General features: G+C 41.9%; 1 protein-coding gene across 1 annotated transcript in view; it reads left to right on the top strand.

Annotated features, from left to right (window-relative positions):
* Positions 1-14131, top strand: part of LOC127616690 (segment polarity protein dishevelled homolog DVL-3) — a 30491-nt gene that overhangs the window by 895 nt on the left and 15465 nt on the right. Inside the window, exons 2-11 of the mRNA XM_052088463.1 lie at positions 2576-2645; positions 6621-6733; positions 7218-7327; positions 7531-7669; positions 7955-8045; positions 8129-8198; positions 9604-9743; positions 10942-11018; positions 11104-11171; positions 11631-11780. Of these exons, the coding sequence (XP_051944423.1) occupies positions 2576-2645; positions 6621-6733; positions 7218-7327; positions 7531-7669; positions 7955-8045; positions 8129-8198; positions 9604-9743; positions 10942-11018; positions 11104-11171; positions 11631-11780 (1028 nt within the window). The remainder of the gene's footprint in view (positions 1-2575; positions 2646-6620; positions 6734-7217; positions 7328-7530; positions 7670-7954; positions 8046-8128; positions 8199-9603; positions 9744-10941; positions 11019-11103; positions 11172-11630; positions 11781-14131) is intronic.

The raw sequence follows: 14131 nt of genomic DNA, 5'->3' as shown, positions 1-14131 counted from the left end.
GAAAAGCTTTTCATAATCGCTGAAAAATAACCAGTTTGTGCGTCACCAATGTCGGCAGTTGGCGGATATGTATGGAAAGCTAGTGCTACCGGGCTAACGTCAGGAGTAGTTATCCAGCAGGCCCCCATGGAAAGCTGTTTGAACGTTTATTTGATATTCCACTAGATTAATTTCCCACGTACTAGAACGCTCTTTGCCCCCACTTCGCAATACCATTCAGCGCACCAGAAAAACGGCGATGACGAAACGGGACAGTTTTTTCCGCGACTGCTTTCCCCTTCGCCTATGCGTGAAATTTCTAGGCACTAGTGGGAAGACCATCTTGACGTTATTCCCCCAGTACTTGCTGCCGTCCACTTCTAAATTACATTAATACTCACGAGTACAATCCCTACGTCTTATTTGTGACCTTTTCACACTACTGCAAGACATGACTGCGCACTAGAAAAGCGCACTAGTCGAACTGTCCTACAAGTGATTTTTTTTCCCCACGAGTGTCTGCCATTTCTGCATACGAGCAGAACAACTAGGCCACACAAGTTGAACGACTCTCTTACTAGTGTTTTTTCCCCCACTACAGTGTGACATATCTGCGTACTGGTAAAACAACTAGGGTACATTATTATTATTAATGGAATGGTTGCACTAGTATAACGACTGTCTTACTCAAGATGGATTTACACGCCTGTCTTCCGCTACTTTATGACATGTTGACCCACTAGTACGTACATGGATGCCTAAGTCTGGCCCTCAAGAGCCCCTATCTGTTTTACATGTTTCCCTTCTTCAACACTCCTGATTCAAATAATCAGGATCGTTATCAGGTTTCTGCAAAGCCTGCTGATGAGCTGAGTTACTAGTTTGCTTAAGTTTCCCAAGTAAAAATCCTGCCACAGTTGTGTGACTAAAGCCAAACTGTGACAGGGTTTTTAGTTTCTGGACCTGGATTTGCCACCTCTGATTGTTAGTGATTTTTTTCAGTCCTTCATTCCACTACTATGAAACATTTCTGCATACAAGTCAAACGACTGCCTTACGAGAGAGGCTTTTCCAGTGAAGCAGTAGCTGTTACTCGTGAAATTTGTCACTAGAAGTACTCGTACTAGTGTTAGTATTAGTAGCACCCAGTAGCACTACAAACAGAATACAGTAGTAGTACACAGACCTTAAGATTGACATCAAGTGTATCAAATACATGCTCAAACAGATTTCCAAATAATCACGACCACATTTTCCAGCTTTGTGAGTCCAGGTGAAATTGCAGGTAGACAAATGCTGAAAAATAAGCAGTTCCGAGCGGCATGTCTGTCGGCACCAGAGGATACGTATAATCAGCTTATAGGCAGATGTCAGAGGGGTATAAGAGTTTGAGCTAGTTTGTCCACCAGTCCCCTGCTGTTGTCCATTAGTCAGAGGAATGCAGAGTTGGAATTAGGAATGTACCATTCATCACTCTGGCAGATTTATGGCCGTGTCCCTTTGTGTTTCAGCTTGAAAAGGTGTACATGTTGGCATTCTCCTAGACAATGGTGTCCAAATAGTCAAGTGAGAGATGTTCTATTTTGAGCACTTGAGCCAGGTTTCTCAAGTTGTTTTTTTTTTCATTCATTCATTCATCTTCCGAACCGCTTGATCCGCACAAGGGTCGCGGGGGGTGCTGGAGCCTATCCCAGCTGTCTCCGGGCAGTAGGCAGGGGACACCTGGAATTGGTTGCCAGCCAATCGCAGGGCAAAGTTGTTTTTTGTCAAATTCAAATATGGGCGGGTCAGCAAGCAACTTGGCCACATCAGCAAAGGACTCCTATTCATATTGGGAAAGGTGAAGGGATACTCTGTAAATACACCTGCAAATCAAAACGGTGCCATAACAAGAACTAGCAAGCCATCAGGTTGCAAAGTTCTTAGTAGAAGTCCTGCCAGATCTGCCGGCAGTTATCTGAGGCAGAAGATTATTCCATGCCATTTCTGTATTTATTTATTGTCGATGAGTACTTAATCCAATGCAGATGTTGGTTATCAAACAGCTACTTGGAAATCAGGGATTAAAATGTGGGCATTCCCACAGTTAAATAACACGTCACCGGTATTGTTGACAGGCGGACGGCATTATTTATCTGCACCTGCTTTTGTGTACACAAGGGGTGTCCTGAATAGATTATCAAAAGTATGATAGAAGTACTGTACCACTATTATTAATCAAGTGGTACACAAAAGAATCACTGGCTGAATGTAGTTCGGATGTATTTAACTTTTCATTTCATAACATTTTTATTTCATCTTTAAGAACCGTTTGTTTTGCGACCTTTATTTAGGTCAAGTTTTGAATTACTTGTGCGCAGTAATTTTTTTCTTTTAATCATGTCAGTACAATTTTGTGGTTTTATTTTGGTAAGTATTGTTTTAGATGATACTTGATTTAAAAAGTTGAAGAGCCACTGATAGAGTTAATCAGTTGGGTTGCTCCATTAGTGTCGGTCGTTGTTGCCCGCCTTTAAACCAGCTTCAGATTTTATTGCCTGAGAGTGCTTTTGTCTAGGTACAAGTTGACTGAAACACCCCTTTGTTCGCTTTGCAGGGTGGTAAAAGAGGAAATATCTGATGACAATGCAAAACTGCCCTGCTTTAATGGACGTGTGGTGTCATGGGTAAGTTCAAATGCATGCCTTAGATCAGTGGCATCATTTTTTGCTCAAACCCCCAAGTTCAGAATTACTGCAATAGTTTTCTTTAGTGACAGTGGCGTCTCTGTGTGCACTTTGAATAGAAGATGCTTTCCAACTTTTATTGTGAGGCTTTAAATCATGGACCTTAACTGGTTTCACCATGGAAAAGTCTCACTGGAGAGACAACAAAACAAGACTCAAACACTCAATGGAGCGCAGACCTCCGCCAATGCCAAATATTAATGCCAGATGATGGGAGAGGAGTAGTGCAATTTGTGAACGGAATGGGAAACAGAAGAAGTTTTCAATTTAAAACGAAAAAAAAAAGTTGGAAAAAGAAATTGGAGAAGAAACGGTTTGTCGTGGTGATGAAGGAACTGAGCCGAAAAATAAAAGGCCCCTGATTTGACGGTCAATCTATGTCCCCACCCTCTCCTATGATCACAAGCTGTAAGTTGTAATCAAAAGAAAGATTGCGGATGCAAGCGGCTGAAATGAGTTGCCTGCGCAGAATGTCCAGGCTCTCCCTTCGAGATGGGGTGAGAAGTTTGCTCACTCAGGAGGGGCTCAGAGTAGAGAGAACCCAGATGAGGTGGGTTGGGCAGATGATTAATATTTGGGATTGCGATTTAAATTTTGATAATTTTTTTCAAGGTCCTCTTCCCCTGTATTACTTTATTTTTATTTTATAAACACAAGCAATAAATTCATCTGTATTACAGTAAAGAATATCAAGATTTGTTATTCCTAAATGTTTTGGTCTTATAGGTTACAGGTTTATGCTGAAATAAAGGCAAATGAACCACAAGATAATATGAAAGCCAGTTTATCCACCTAAATTACAGTTGTTGACTTGCTCTATACTTTGACTTGACTTGCAGTCGTTAAACTCAACTCAACTGTATTTATCGAGCACTTTAAAACAACCATCGCTGTATGCGAAGTGCAGTTCACGTGTTTACCATTGTTGCATGAAATGTGAATATTTTAAGAGGTAAAGCTGCGGCTTTGATTTTTTTGGCATGACTGACTTCTAATTTATTTTCTTGTGTTTAGGGCATACTTGTCAAGTCAAAGTGTTTAGTAAGTTAAGAACACTAAGTGAAGTCGATAAATAAACTGTCTTTCATATGAATTCAGAGTTTCTTTTAGCCTAACATTTAGTCAAGTGGGCAGCCCGCTAGTTCAGTGGTTAGCACGTCGGCTTCACAGTGCAGAGGTACCGGTTCCAGCTCCGGCCTCCCTGTGTGGAGTTTGCATGTTCTCCCCGGGCCTGCGTGGGTTTTCTCCGGGTGCTCCGGTTTCCTCCCACATTCCAAAAACATGAGTGGCAGGCTGATTGAACACTCTAAATTGTCCCTAGGTGTGAGTGTGAGTGCGAATGGTTGTTCGTTTCTGTGTGCCCTGCGATTGGCTGGCAACCGATTCAGGGTGTCCCCGGCCTACTGCCCGAAGACAGCTGGGATAGGCTCCAGCACCCCCGCGACCCTAGTGAGGATCAAGCGGCTTGGAAGATGAATGAATGAATTTAGTCAAGTCAAGTTAACAGTATTTATAGAGCACTTTCAAACAGCCATCGCTGCATACAAATTTACATATATATTTAAATTTACGAAAAAACGGCCCGGTAGTCCAGTGGCTAGCACGTCGGCTTCATAGTGCAGAGGTACCGGGTTCGATTCCAGCTCCGGCCTCCCTGTGTGGAGTTTGCATGTTCTCCCCGGGCTTGCGTGGGTTTTCTCCGGGTGCTCCGGTTTCCTCCCACCTTCCAAAAACATGCTTGGCAGGCTGATTGAACACTCTAAATTGTCCCTAGGTGTGAGCGTGAGTGCGGATGGTTGTTCGTTTCTGTGTGCCCTGCGATTGGCTGGCAACCGATTCAGGGTGTCCCCCGCCTACTGCCCGAAGACAGTTGGGATAGGCTCCAGCACCCCCCGCGACCCTAGTGAGGATCAAGCGGCTCGGAGGATGAATTTAAATTTACGACCAAAACATTGATGTACAATGACTCAGATGTTGTTTATTATTATACAGACAAATTTATTGCTCGTGTAGGTGATAAAAAAATAAATGGGACCTTGGAAAAATGTATTGTATATTAATTAGCAATATTGGCAGGGGGAAAAAATAATTGTACTGTAGTTCTATTTTTCTTCCAAAATCCTTCAGCCCTAATGTGTGTGAAAAACAATATGGTTTAGTATACTGCATGTGGTCCTTGAAAACTTGACAACATCAGCCCAGTTTTCTCCATTGCAGCGCATTGATAAATGTGCAGTGTTAATTCGCTCTGTGTGCATTTGGGCACATTGCTCGGTGTGCGGTGGGCCTAAGTCACACGAATCGATGCACGTAACACATTCAAGCTTGTACTTGCATGTAGGGAGTCGGTGCAAGGTCCTGAGCCACCATTCGCCTGTCTCCATGACAAAGGAGGCATCTGTTGACGGTTAGCCGGACATGGCCTCACTTCCTCCCTTCTTGATTTTTAAATTGGATTACCATCAAGTGAAATCACAGGACAAAATCCATCTTAAAAAACAGAGACTGAGCATATCTAACTCGCAGATTAAATCTCACAAGGAGGTTTCAGCTGTTCATGCTAGCACTCTGCTACAAGTAGGTTTGCCAACACCTCTTGTGTAATGTTGATCCTCATTGAGGTTGCAATTGTAAATGCTAACTGTCCTTTCATCTATAATTGCTTTAAACAACAAGGCCTATGTACATAACAAAAGTTGTTTTGATTGTGTTATTCTCAACTTTGTGTGTTCTGTTGTTTATAGTTTCATGCTACATGTTGTGTAAAGTGCATTGTTATAGCTGTAGCTGTTGTGAAAGTCCTGTATCAATGAAGATGTATTGGATTTTCTTGGGACTTTGCGTGCCCATTATTATGTTGGTCTTGTTCCGAAGTTCCACAGACCCCCAAATGTTGTTTCTGTTATGATGTGGCAGCTTGTTTGTCTCCACTGTCGAACGTGTTGTTTCAGTGAGTGGATTGATGGCCCCGTGGAGTACAAGGGGCTTTGCCAGCTCTCACCAAAGCCCAGCAGGAGAACAACACCGTTGTTTCATCTAACTGGCAGCTGATTTTGCCCATCCAATTATTTTTAATAGACAATCTTTTTGCACATCAACTGACCTACTGCATAAATCAAATAAGCACGTCCCTTTGAACACACTCTTGTGAACAGACTTGCACAAAGGATGAACTGTAATGGATGATGGCTATAACTTTGAATGAGTTCATGCTCTGTTTTTGTCTGTATGGTCTCTTCACATTTTAAATTTGATGTTGAGTGACAAAAACGACTCATTTATCATGTTAATGTTGAAGCCCTTCTTTGGAGAAAGCCAAATTGCATTTGGTGCTAATATTGTGCATTGGGCAAATGGTTCGTTTTGCTCGATTTGGATGGTTGTGATGCCAACATGAATAGGTTGTGGTCCATGTGGACTACCTTTACAAGTAATCACCGTTAAATGCTTAGTCATGAGATGAATAGATCCTCCATTCTTGTTTTTGCCAATAAAACAAAGCTTTTTCATTCAAATCGGATGCGAACATTAAACCTCACTAGAAATTTAAAAAGATGATGAAAGGTTAAGCATGCTGTGTTACTCTTAGCAATAATATCCTTTCTGCTCACAACAGAGCAGGGGCTCCTTAAGTAAGTTGACATCTTCCTGCCAACCCCCTTTATCCATCTCAAAGACGCCCCCCCCCCCCCCTCTTTTGGGAATGCATACAGCTACTCCTAATGATATTTCCTCTTCTTGATAAGGATTTCGATTACCATCATTTGGCATATCTGTTTAGTCCAGGCAGCAGTAAAACTAACGCAAACATTGAATGTTGAATTGAATTGTCATGAATAGTCCCAAAGGAGTACTGTGTTCCTCCTGGTGTTGTCTCTGTCCCTCTTAATGACACACTTCTCCACTTGCTCATAGCTAGTGTCGGGAGAAGGTACCCACACAGATGCAGCTCCAGTGGCAGACTCTGAAGCGGCGCCCCCTTTGGAGAGGACCGGAGGCATCGGAGACTCTCGACCACCTTCTTACCAGTCAGTACATGGAGAGAATGTTGCACATTTGTCGTTTTGCTGAAGGGGGAGACACATTTATTGTAACGAAACTTGTTTTGATAGTGGTGGCACAACACCAAATCTTAACTCTGAGGTCACTCAGAGCCCCACCAAACTTTAACACTGTATGTTCTGCAAAAAGGGCATGGCTGCCTTCCTTTGGATTCCTATATGTCATGAACAAAGCCCTCAGTCTTTTCTAAAAAAGGAACAAAAAACCCAGAATAACATTCAAAACTGTAGTCTTTTCTTTAAAAAAAAACAAAACAAAAAGGAAACAAAAACAGAATAACATTCGAAACTGTAAAGTCAATAGAATTGACACCAGCCTGGCACAGCCTGTATGTAGCAAGATAATTAGAAATTTGCAATCATTTGGGACAAGGCTTGTTTGGGGAATTAGGTGTTTATTATATGAATGCAATGAAAGTCTGTCTTCGTTGTGCACTGCCTCCATCTGTAGTGGGAAAGCTGCAAGCGGTCGGGACAGTTTGGACAATGACACAGAGACGGGCTCTATGGTGTCTCAAAGAAGAGAGAGGGACAAGCCGAGACGGAAGCACAGTGACCACGGTCGGGAAGCTGTTTGTGTCCAGTATTTTTATCTCCACAAACATTTTCACAGCAGATAGAAATGTACTTTTGGCAAAAATGTGTTTTGATTTTGGAGCTTTACCTTTACTTGATGCTGTCTTTGTTGGGGCAGTTCTCTTTAGCTTGTCTCAACAAACCTGTACATGACTCTTTCTGCGTGCTTTTTTTTTTTCTCTCCACAGGCAGTAGGCAGAACGGGTTTTTTTCACGGCCAGCAGGGCGTGGAGGGGGAGCCGAGTACGACAGCTGCTCTTCTTTCATGAGCAGTGAGCTGGAGTCCACTTCCTGCTTTGATTCAGAGGATGACGATGCTACCAGCAGGTAACACGGCCCACGTTGCCTTTCAGAGCATTAAGTTGATTAGGTCAATTTGCAGTGACAGTGTTTTGTTTGGCCTCTGGAATTACAATCAGTGACTTTTGAAAGACTTAGCCTATTGCACTTGTCCTACGGCAGTTGTCCACCCCCTGAACTGTAGGATTCTACTGCACACTGAAAGTCACTATCTTTGAATGGAATTTCTGCCAGAGGTTGCCATAATTGCTTATTAAGTGGTTGTTGTGGAACATCATTTTCATACGGAAATATGTGTCTTCTGGCTCCCAGATTTAGCAGCTCCACAGAACAGAGTTCCTCTCGTTTAATGAGACGACACCGCCGCCGTCGCCGGAAACCCAAGGTCTCCAATCTGGACAGGGTGAGACGACACGAGTCAACCACACACTGGTATTTTCCCGTTAAGTTACAGCAATCCCCCTTTTCTTTTGTTCTTGTGTCCAGTCATCATCATTCAGCAGCATCACAGACTCTACAATGTCCCTCAACATTATTACAGTTACGCTCAACATGGGTAAGTTGCCAGATTTTACCCTCCAAAAAAAAAGACAGATCATCGACTCTTTATAGATGCATACTTAAACTTTTTTTGTCTGAATGGTCGTATCAATAATTTGTACGGTTTGTTGAATTTAGTTATCATTCCTTGTTACTGTTTTTTTGTTGATATTCTAAGCTAACCTGACTTGAACCAAGATGTTGAAATGAAAGTTGATGGTGAATTTTGACTTCATATTTTGTGCCAATGAATAGTTCATTGATTTCTGTGAAGAATGCATGTCTTTGAATGGTCTTGTTTTTAAAAGAAAAATTGGGTTGTTTTGTTTTTAGTTTTTGTTGAGGAATGGGAGCTGTCAATTTGCTCTTGGCCCTTCCTTGGTTACAGATTCTTTTATCTCTCTATAAGGTGGAAGAAGACCCAACACCACGTAGTCTTTTCTTCAGTTTATAGCAACGCAACACGAATCGATTCGGGCTCCTGTGAGTCTCCATTGTCCATATCTATGAGTCATTGGATACCGGTATGCTGTGTTGAAGGATAAGATATCCCTTGAGAAAATGCTTGTGCAGTACAGTGTTCCCTCGCTATCTATCTTGCAGTTCTTCATTGGTAGAGCTGCTGTATTGCAGACCATTCTTACTGAATGGATTTTGACAGTACATTATACAGGGAAATTCAGATTCAGAGTTGTGCACCTTCAGTGTAGAGCCACTTTTTGCCATAACTTGTAGCACTCAGGTCTACTGGATGCGATGCAGCATTTACCGGTAATCAAGGGCGAGAAGACGATGCAAAGAAGGTCCCCAACTGAGTTGTTGTTATAACTGAGCAAAGTGAATATATCAGTGGCATGGGGTGGAATCCTAGCATCTCAAAAACAATCACATTTAAGGAAACGCTAACAAACAAACAAACTGTTTGTTGAGTCATGAACATCACATAGTCAAAGAGAGCAATCCATTTTAGGGACTGACCTAAAGGGCTTAGCAGTTTGACGTTGATTGATGGAAAAAAATTGAATGTAGGAGCTTTACGACTGTGACCTTATGCTTATAAGAATTGTCTGCTCTCTTTGTACGTGGTCCTGCTCTGTGAGTTAAAATAGCCATCGTTTGAAGGTTTATGATTACTGTAACATCTATTCTATATAATGGCATAAAACCTTCTATGGTTTGTATATATGAAATATTTTATTCTCTTCTTTTGCTTAGCAGTTTGACAGTAAGCTTCGTCTGCTTGAAGCTCTTATTTGAAGAACTATGAAAGCAAGGGAATGGGAGCAGCTGCTGAGGCATACTTAAGTGTGTTTTAATAAGTTTAAATGTGTATAAAGCATGCAGGAGGGGTGAAAGTATATCTTTTGTATGCATGTCGTACTCGAAGGTGGTCCAAATATTAAATATGCATTTTTTTTCAGAGAAGTACAACTTCTTGGGCATCAGTATTGTGGGCCAGAGTAACGAGAGAGGAGATGGAGGAATCTACATCGGCTCTATCATGAAGGGCGGAGCTGTAGCTGCTGACGGACGCATTGAGCCAGGGGACATGCTGTTGCAGGTGTGTGGCTGCGTTTGTTGCATGCACCTTCTGCAAATTTAAAAATGGGGTGGCCCATACCTGGGAGTTTGGAATGCGCGTGTGGGCCAGTGTCCGTCAGATTTGTGTTCCGCGCCACCAACTGGGGTGAAGTCATGTGAAAGCAGTCAAAACTTCTAAACAAAAGCTCATCATGGTTTTTCTACGGACGCTTGTGGATTGTGGCTTCCCTGTCCCATGTCCATTCTTTATTCTTACATTTTCAATCCCTCTTCAGTCATGATGCCACCTTCACTGTTTCATTTTTGCTGAAGATGGCTGTATGTAAATGTGTTTACCTGCTAGTACTTCATTAGCCATATTCCAAGAATATGCAAGTCAAAAAGGCGAGGGTATCTCAAAATATGTACTTTAATGAGCGCTGGCAATTAATTACCATTCCACTGACGACTTGCTGAGGCTGTGAAACTTTTCAAACGTTTTAGGAAACCATGCGTCAGTGGGCCTGTTTGTAATGCCCTCAAATATTTTTGTTGTGAGAGAATTGGAAAATGCCTGGTTTTGTGGTATTTGTCATTCAGTTGGATTTTCCTTGGTCACAATGTCTGATAATCGTGTCTAAATATCATACTCATGCAACTTGTGTTTATACAATAGACCCTCACTATTTGCAAGGGTGGGGTGTGGTTAGGAGCTGTCCGCAAGTAGTGAAACACTGCCCATAATTGATGGACATTATAATCGCATTGGGTCCTTTTTTAAATTATTTATTTAACCCCCCCAAAAATCTTGAGTAACCGAGAATATAACGCCAATAAGTGTTTTCCAAGAATATGCGCCTTTCCAAGAAGATGCGGATTAGAAATGATTGAAAAACAAATCTAATCGGTGAGTCCGTGGGTGCCAGAGTGTTATTGGGTAGATTTCCCCTGAGCTTTCTTCTTCATTGACATTTTTTATGTTTGGACTGGTCTTGTTTGGTCAGTCTTTACTAAGTTTGCTCATAATAGAATACCCATTTTTTTTTGTTGTTAATTTGTACCTCTACAGAAAACTGGCATTTGACCTAATAACAAGAGCTGCTCAACAGCCAAATACACATTTTTGGTTTTATGTAATGTACTAAGGGAATAATATGTATCAACCCTACTAAGTACAACTACAATTAAGCAAATGAAAAAATGATCAGCGGGTTCTTTTGTTTTGGGGTTACCTGCAGGTGAACGACATCAATTTTGAGAACATGAGCAATGATGATGCAGTTCGAGTGCTTCGTGACATCGTACACAAGCCCGGGTAACAGGAACTCACCAGTGTTCTCACAATGCATAGTTAATGTCGAACTAAATGTGCAAAATGTTGCATCTGTTTTTCTTACCAGTCCTATAACTTTAACTGTGGCTAAGTGCTGGGACCCAAACCCACGGAGCTGCTTTGCTCTGCCGAGAAGTGAGTGCATTTTCTTTTGGTTTCTTCACTGTGTTTAGGGCCGTGTTTCCTAACATTTATTGAACCAAGGCACACATATTTAACATTATCCAATAAATTCCACAACACCATACCAAACAAAAATGCCATCCAAAGTTTATATAGTGAACTAGTGATGATATGTGGTGGTAGTGGAACAGCATTTAATTGTTGTTCCATTTGTCACTAAATGTCGCTGACAGAGATGAATAAAGATACATTATTAGTATCATATAAGTAATAGTTTTATGAATAATGAAGTGAAACTGGATTCATTTACTCCTGCTGGCTCACAGCACATTTAATGGCCGCAGCGCCATGGTTTAATCAATGCTGTCAGGCACTGTAATAACATGGACGTTGCAACTCAGTCCAAAGCCTTCTTTTGAATGTTTGCCTACTTTGGCTTGAGATGAACCAACCTTACATTTGATCCTTCAGGTGAGCCAATTCGACCCATTGACCCTGCGGCATGGGTGTCGCATACTGCAGCAATGACTGGAGTGTATCCTGCCTACGGAATGAGCCCCTCCATGAGCACCGTCACTTCCACCAGCTCCTCCATCAGCAGCTCCATTCCAGAAACTGAACGTGAGTCCGGTCACCATGTGCAAGGCCATCCTGTGTTAGGTACAATTGATGTGATATGATCGTGAAGGGATTGCAGATGGAGGGATCCCCCTTCCAGTATAACTAAGCTGCAATCAATGCGGAGTCAGCAACAATCCCATGATAGGCTGCATACAATATTAGTTTAAAAGAAATCCCAAGAACTAATTAAAAAAAACACCTACAAAAAATGAAGATTATGATGTTGCATGTCTCGTCTACTTATGTCATAGTAATATTTGTGATTTTATTGTAAAGTGGATGGGGTATTGAAAGTAATGTATGAATATGAATTATAGAACACCTGATTGGGTTTAGTAAGTATTGATGGATGTACAGTTTATGAAACTAATGGTCTGCATAATATGTATGCCTAGTTTAATTGCACATTGACACCTTGAGGACTACCATTTAGTGCCACAGAGCTCAAAGCCATTCTTTGTTTTTTCTTTTTTAACATCTGAATATCATCCCACTTAAAATGCCTTGTCTCCTTCACACCCTGACTTATAAAGCCATATCACGTTGGGTATCCCCCTCAGACACGTTAGTAAATCTTGGCGAGCCCATCCCTCTTACTGCATTCCAACAACTAGTCTGTTCACCACATTTTACTGTGTTCAGAGTTTTACTGCATTCAGCTTCAGAGCTAGCGTCGCATCTGTTCAATAACCCTTGACAGAAGTCAGTTGTAACTCAAAAATTTTATCTCCTCGCTGATACTGAGGAGGGACGTTTTATTTTTCATCCTTTGAGATGATTTCTCTTTGTCATGTAAAACTTGCGTGTCCAGATTATTCTTATAAACCTTTTTTTGTTCCCGTGAGTTCTAGATCCACTTTAAAGGTGGAATTCTTTTGTACTACGTTTAGGCTTGAATTTGTAATCATGCCACGTTTAACACTTTAAGAATAAAGGTGAAAGAGTTTAGGCTAAGAGTTTTAGTGGTCTCAGATTGCATGAGTCAACACAAAAAAAACCACAAGCATGAAAAAAAAGACATGATGCAATCTGATGCAAAGATTCAACTACGAAAAGGATATGATTTTTGTTTAATACGCGCTCCCAACACATAGTTGGTGTATTCAGGAAATAAACAAAGTGTCCATTCAGAAAACAGTTCAACAATGAAAACCTTAAAAGAATGTGTTGAGCACAGAACCCATTTTGTTATTTTGACCTCAGAAAAGATTCACTCCAGTAGGTCATTGCTGCACACTTCTTACTACTGCCAGCAGGCATTTTGGAGGGAAAGATCATTCTCTTTAATTTAGGATAATGAAAGAATTACCGACCTAACTGGGAGTTTATAAGGCCCATCGAGGTCAAAAAACAAAGACAATATGCTATGTCACCCCACAAGTCTTGCACAAAACAAAAAATAAATTGAGAGGAACGCTGTGTCTCTATTTGGCTTTTAGGGGGGACATTGAGTTCGCTATGTCCTAGCTGTTATTGAACAGATTTGTCAAGATTTAAATCCAAGTTTAACAAAACTAATTTAATCCAACCAGGTTTTCTGTCCAGATACAGGAGGGGTCCCAGCAAACCACATATCTATGATTTCTAAAACAGACCAGTATATGCATCGAACGTTTGAAAGATGAACAATATGAATACTTAAACTGTGACAATAAATTATTTCCCCCATTCTGACCAAAATCAGCAAAGTTTATCGCGTGGGATGAGGTGTGTTCAGAATTATCCGCTTGGAGTCAATCTGGGTGATGATTGCTAGCCTTAAAAACGTTACATGTTTAAAATAGAAAAATCCCTGTTGAGTGGGCACAACACCAAGGACGTTCAAGCCACAAAGTCCATAGCCAAGAGGGATTCAAGATGACAGAATTATCCATCCATCCATCCATCCATCCATCCATCCATCATCTACCGCTTATCCGGGGCCGGGTTGCGGGGGCAACAGCTTTAGCAGGGAAGCCCAGACTTCCCTCTCCCTAGCTACTTCTTCCAGCTCTCCCCGGGGGATCCCGAGTCGTTCCCAGGCAAGCTGGGTGACATAGTCTCTCCAGCGTGTCCTGGGTCTTCCTCTGGGTCTCCTCCCGGTGGGACATGACCGGAACACCTCACCAGGGAAGCGCTCAGGAGGCATCCGAATCAGATGCCCAAGCCACCTCATCTGGCTTCTCTCGATGTGGAGGAGAAGCGGCTTGACTCTGAGCCCCTCCCGGATGACTGAGCTTCTCACCTTATCTCTAAGGGAGAGCCCGGACATCCTGCGGAGAAAACTCATTTCAGCCGCTTGTATCCGGGATCTCGTTCTTTCGGTGACGATCCATAGCTCGTGACCATAAATGAGGGTTGGGACGTAGATC

This window comes from Hippocampus zosterae, chromosome 15, assembly GCF_025434085.1.
Source record: "Hippocampus zosterae strain Florida chromosome 15, ASM2543408v3, whole genome shotgun sequence".
Lineage (NCBI taxonomy): Eukaryota > Metazoa > Chordata > Actinopteri > Syngnathiformes > Syngnathidae > Hippocampus > Hippocampus zosterae.
The sequence above is the reverse complement of the archived record's forward strand: the minus strand, read 5'-3'. Positions and strand labels throughout refer to the sequence as shown.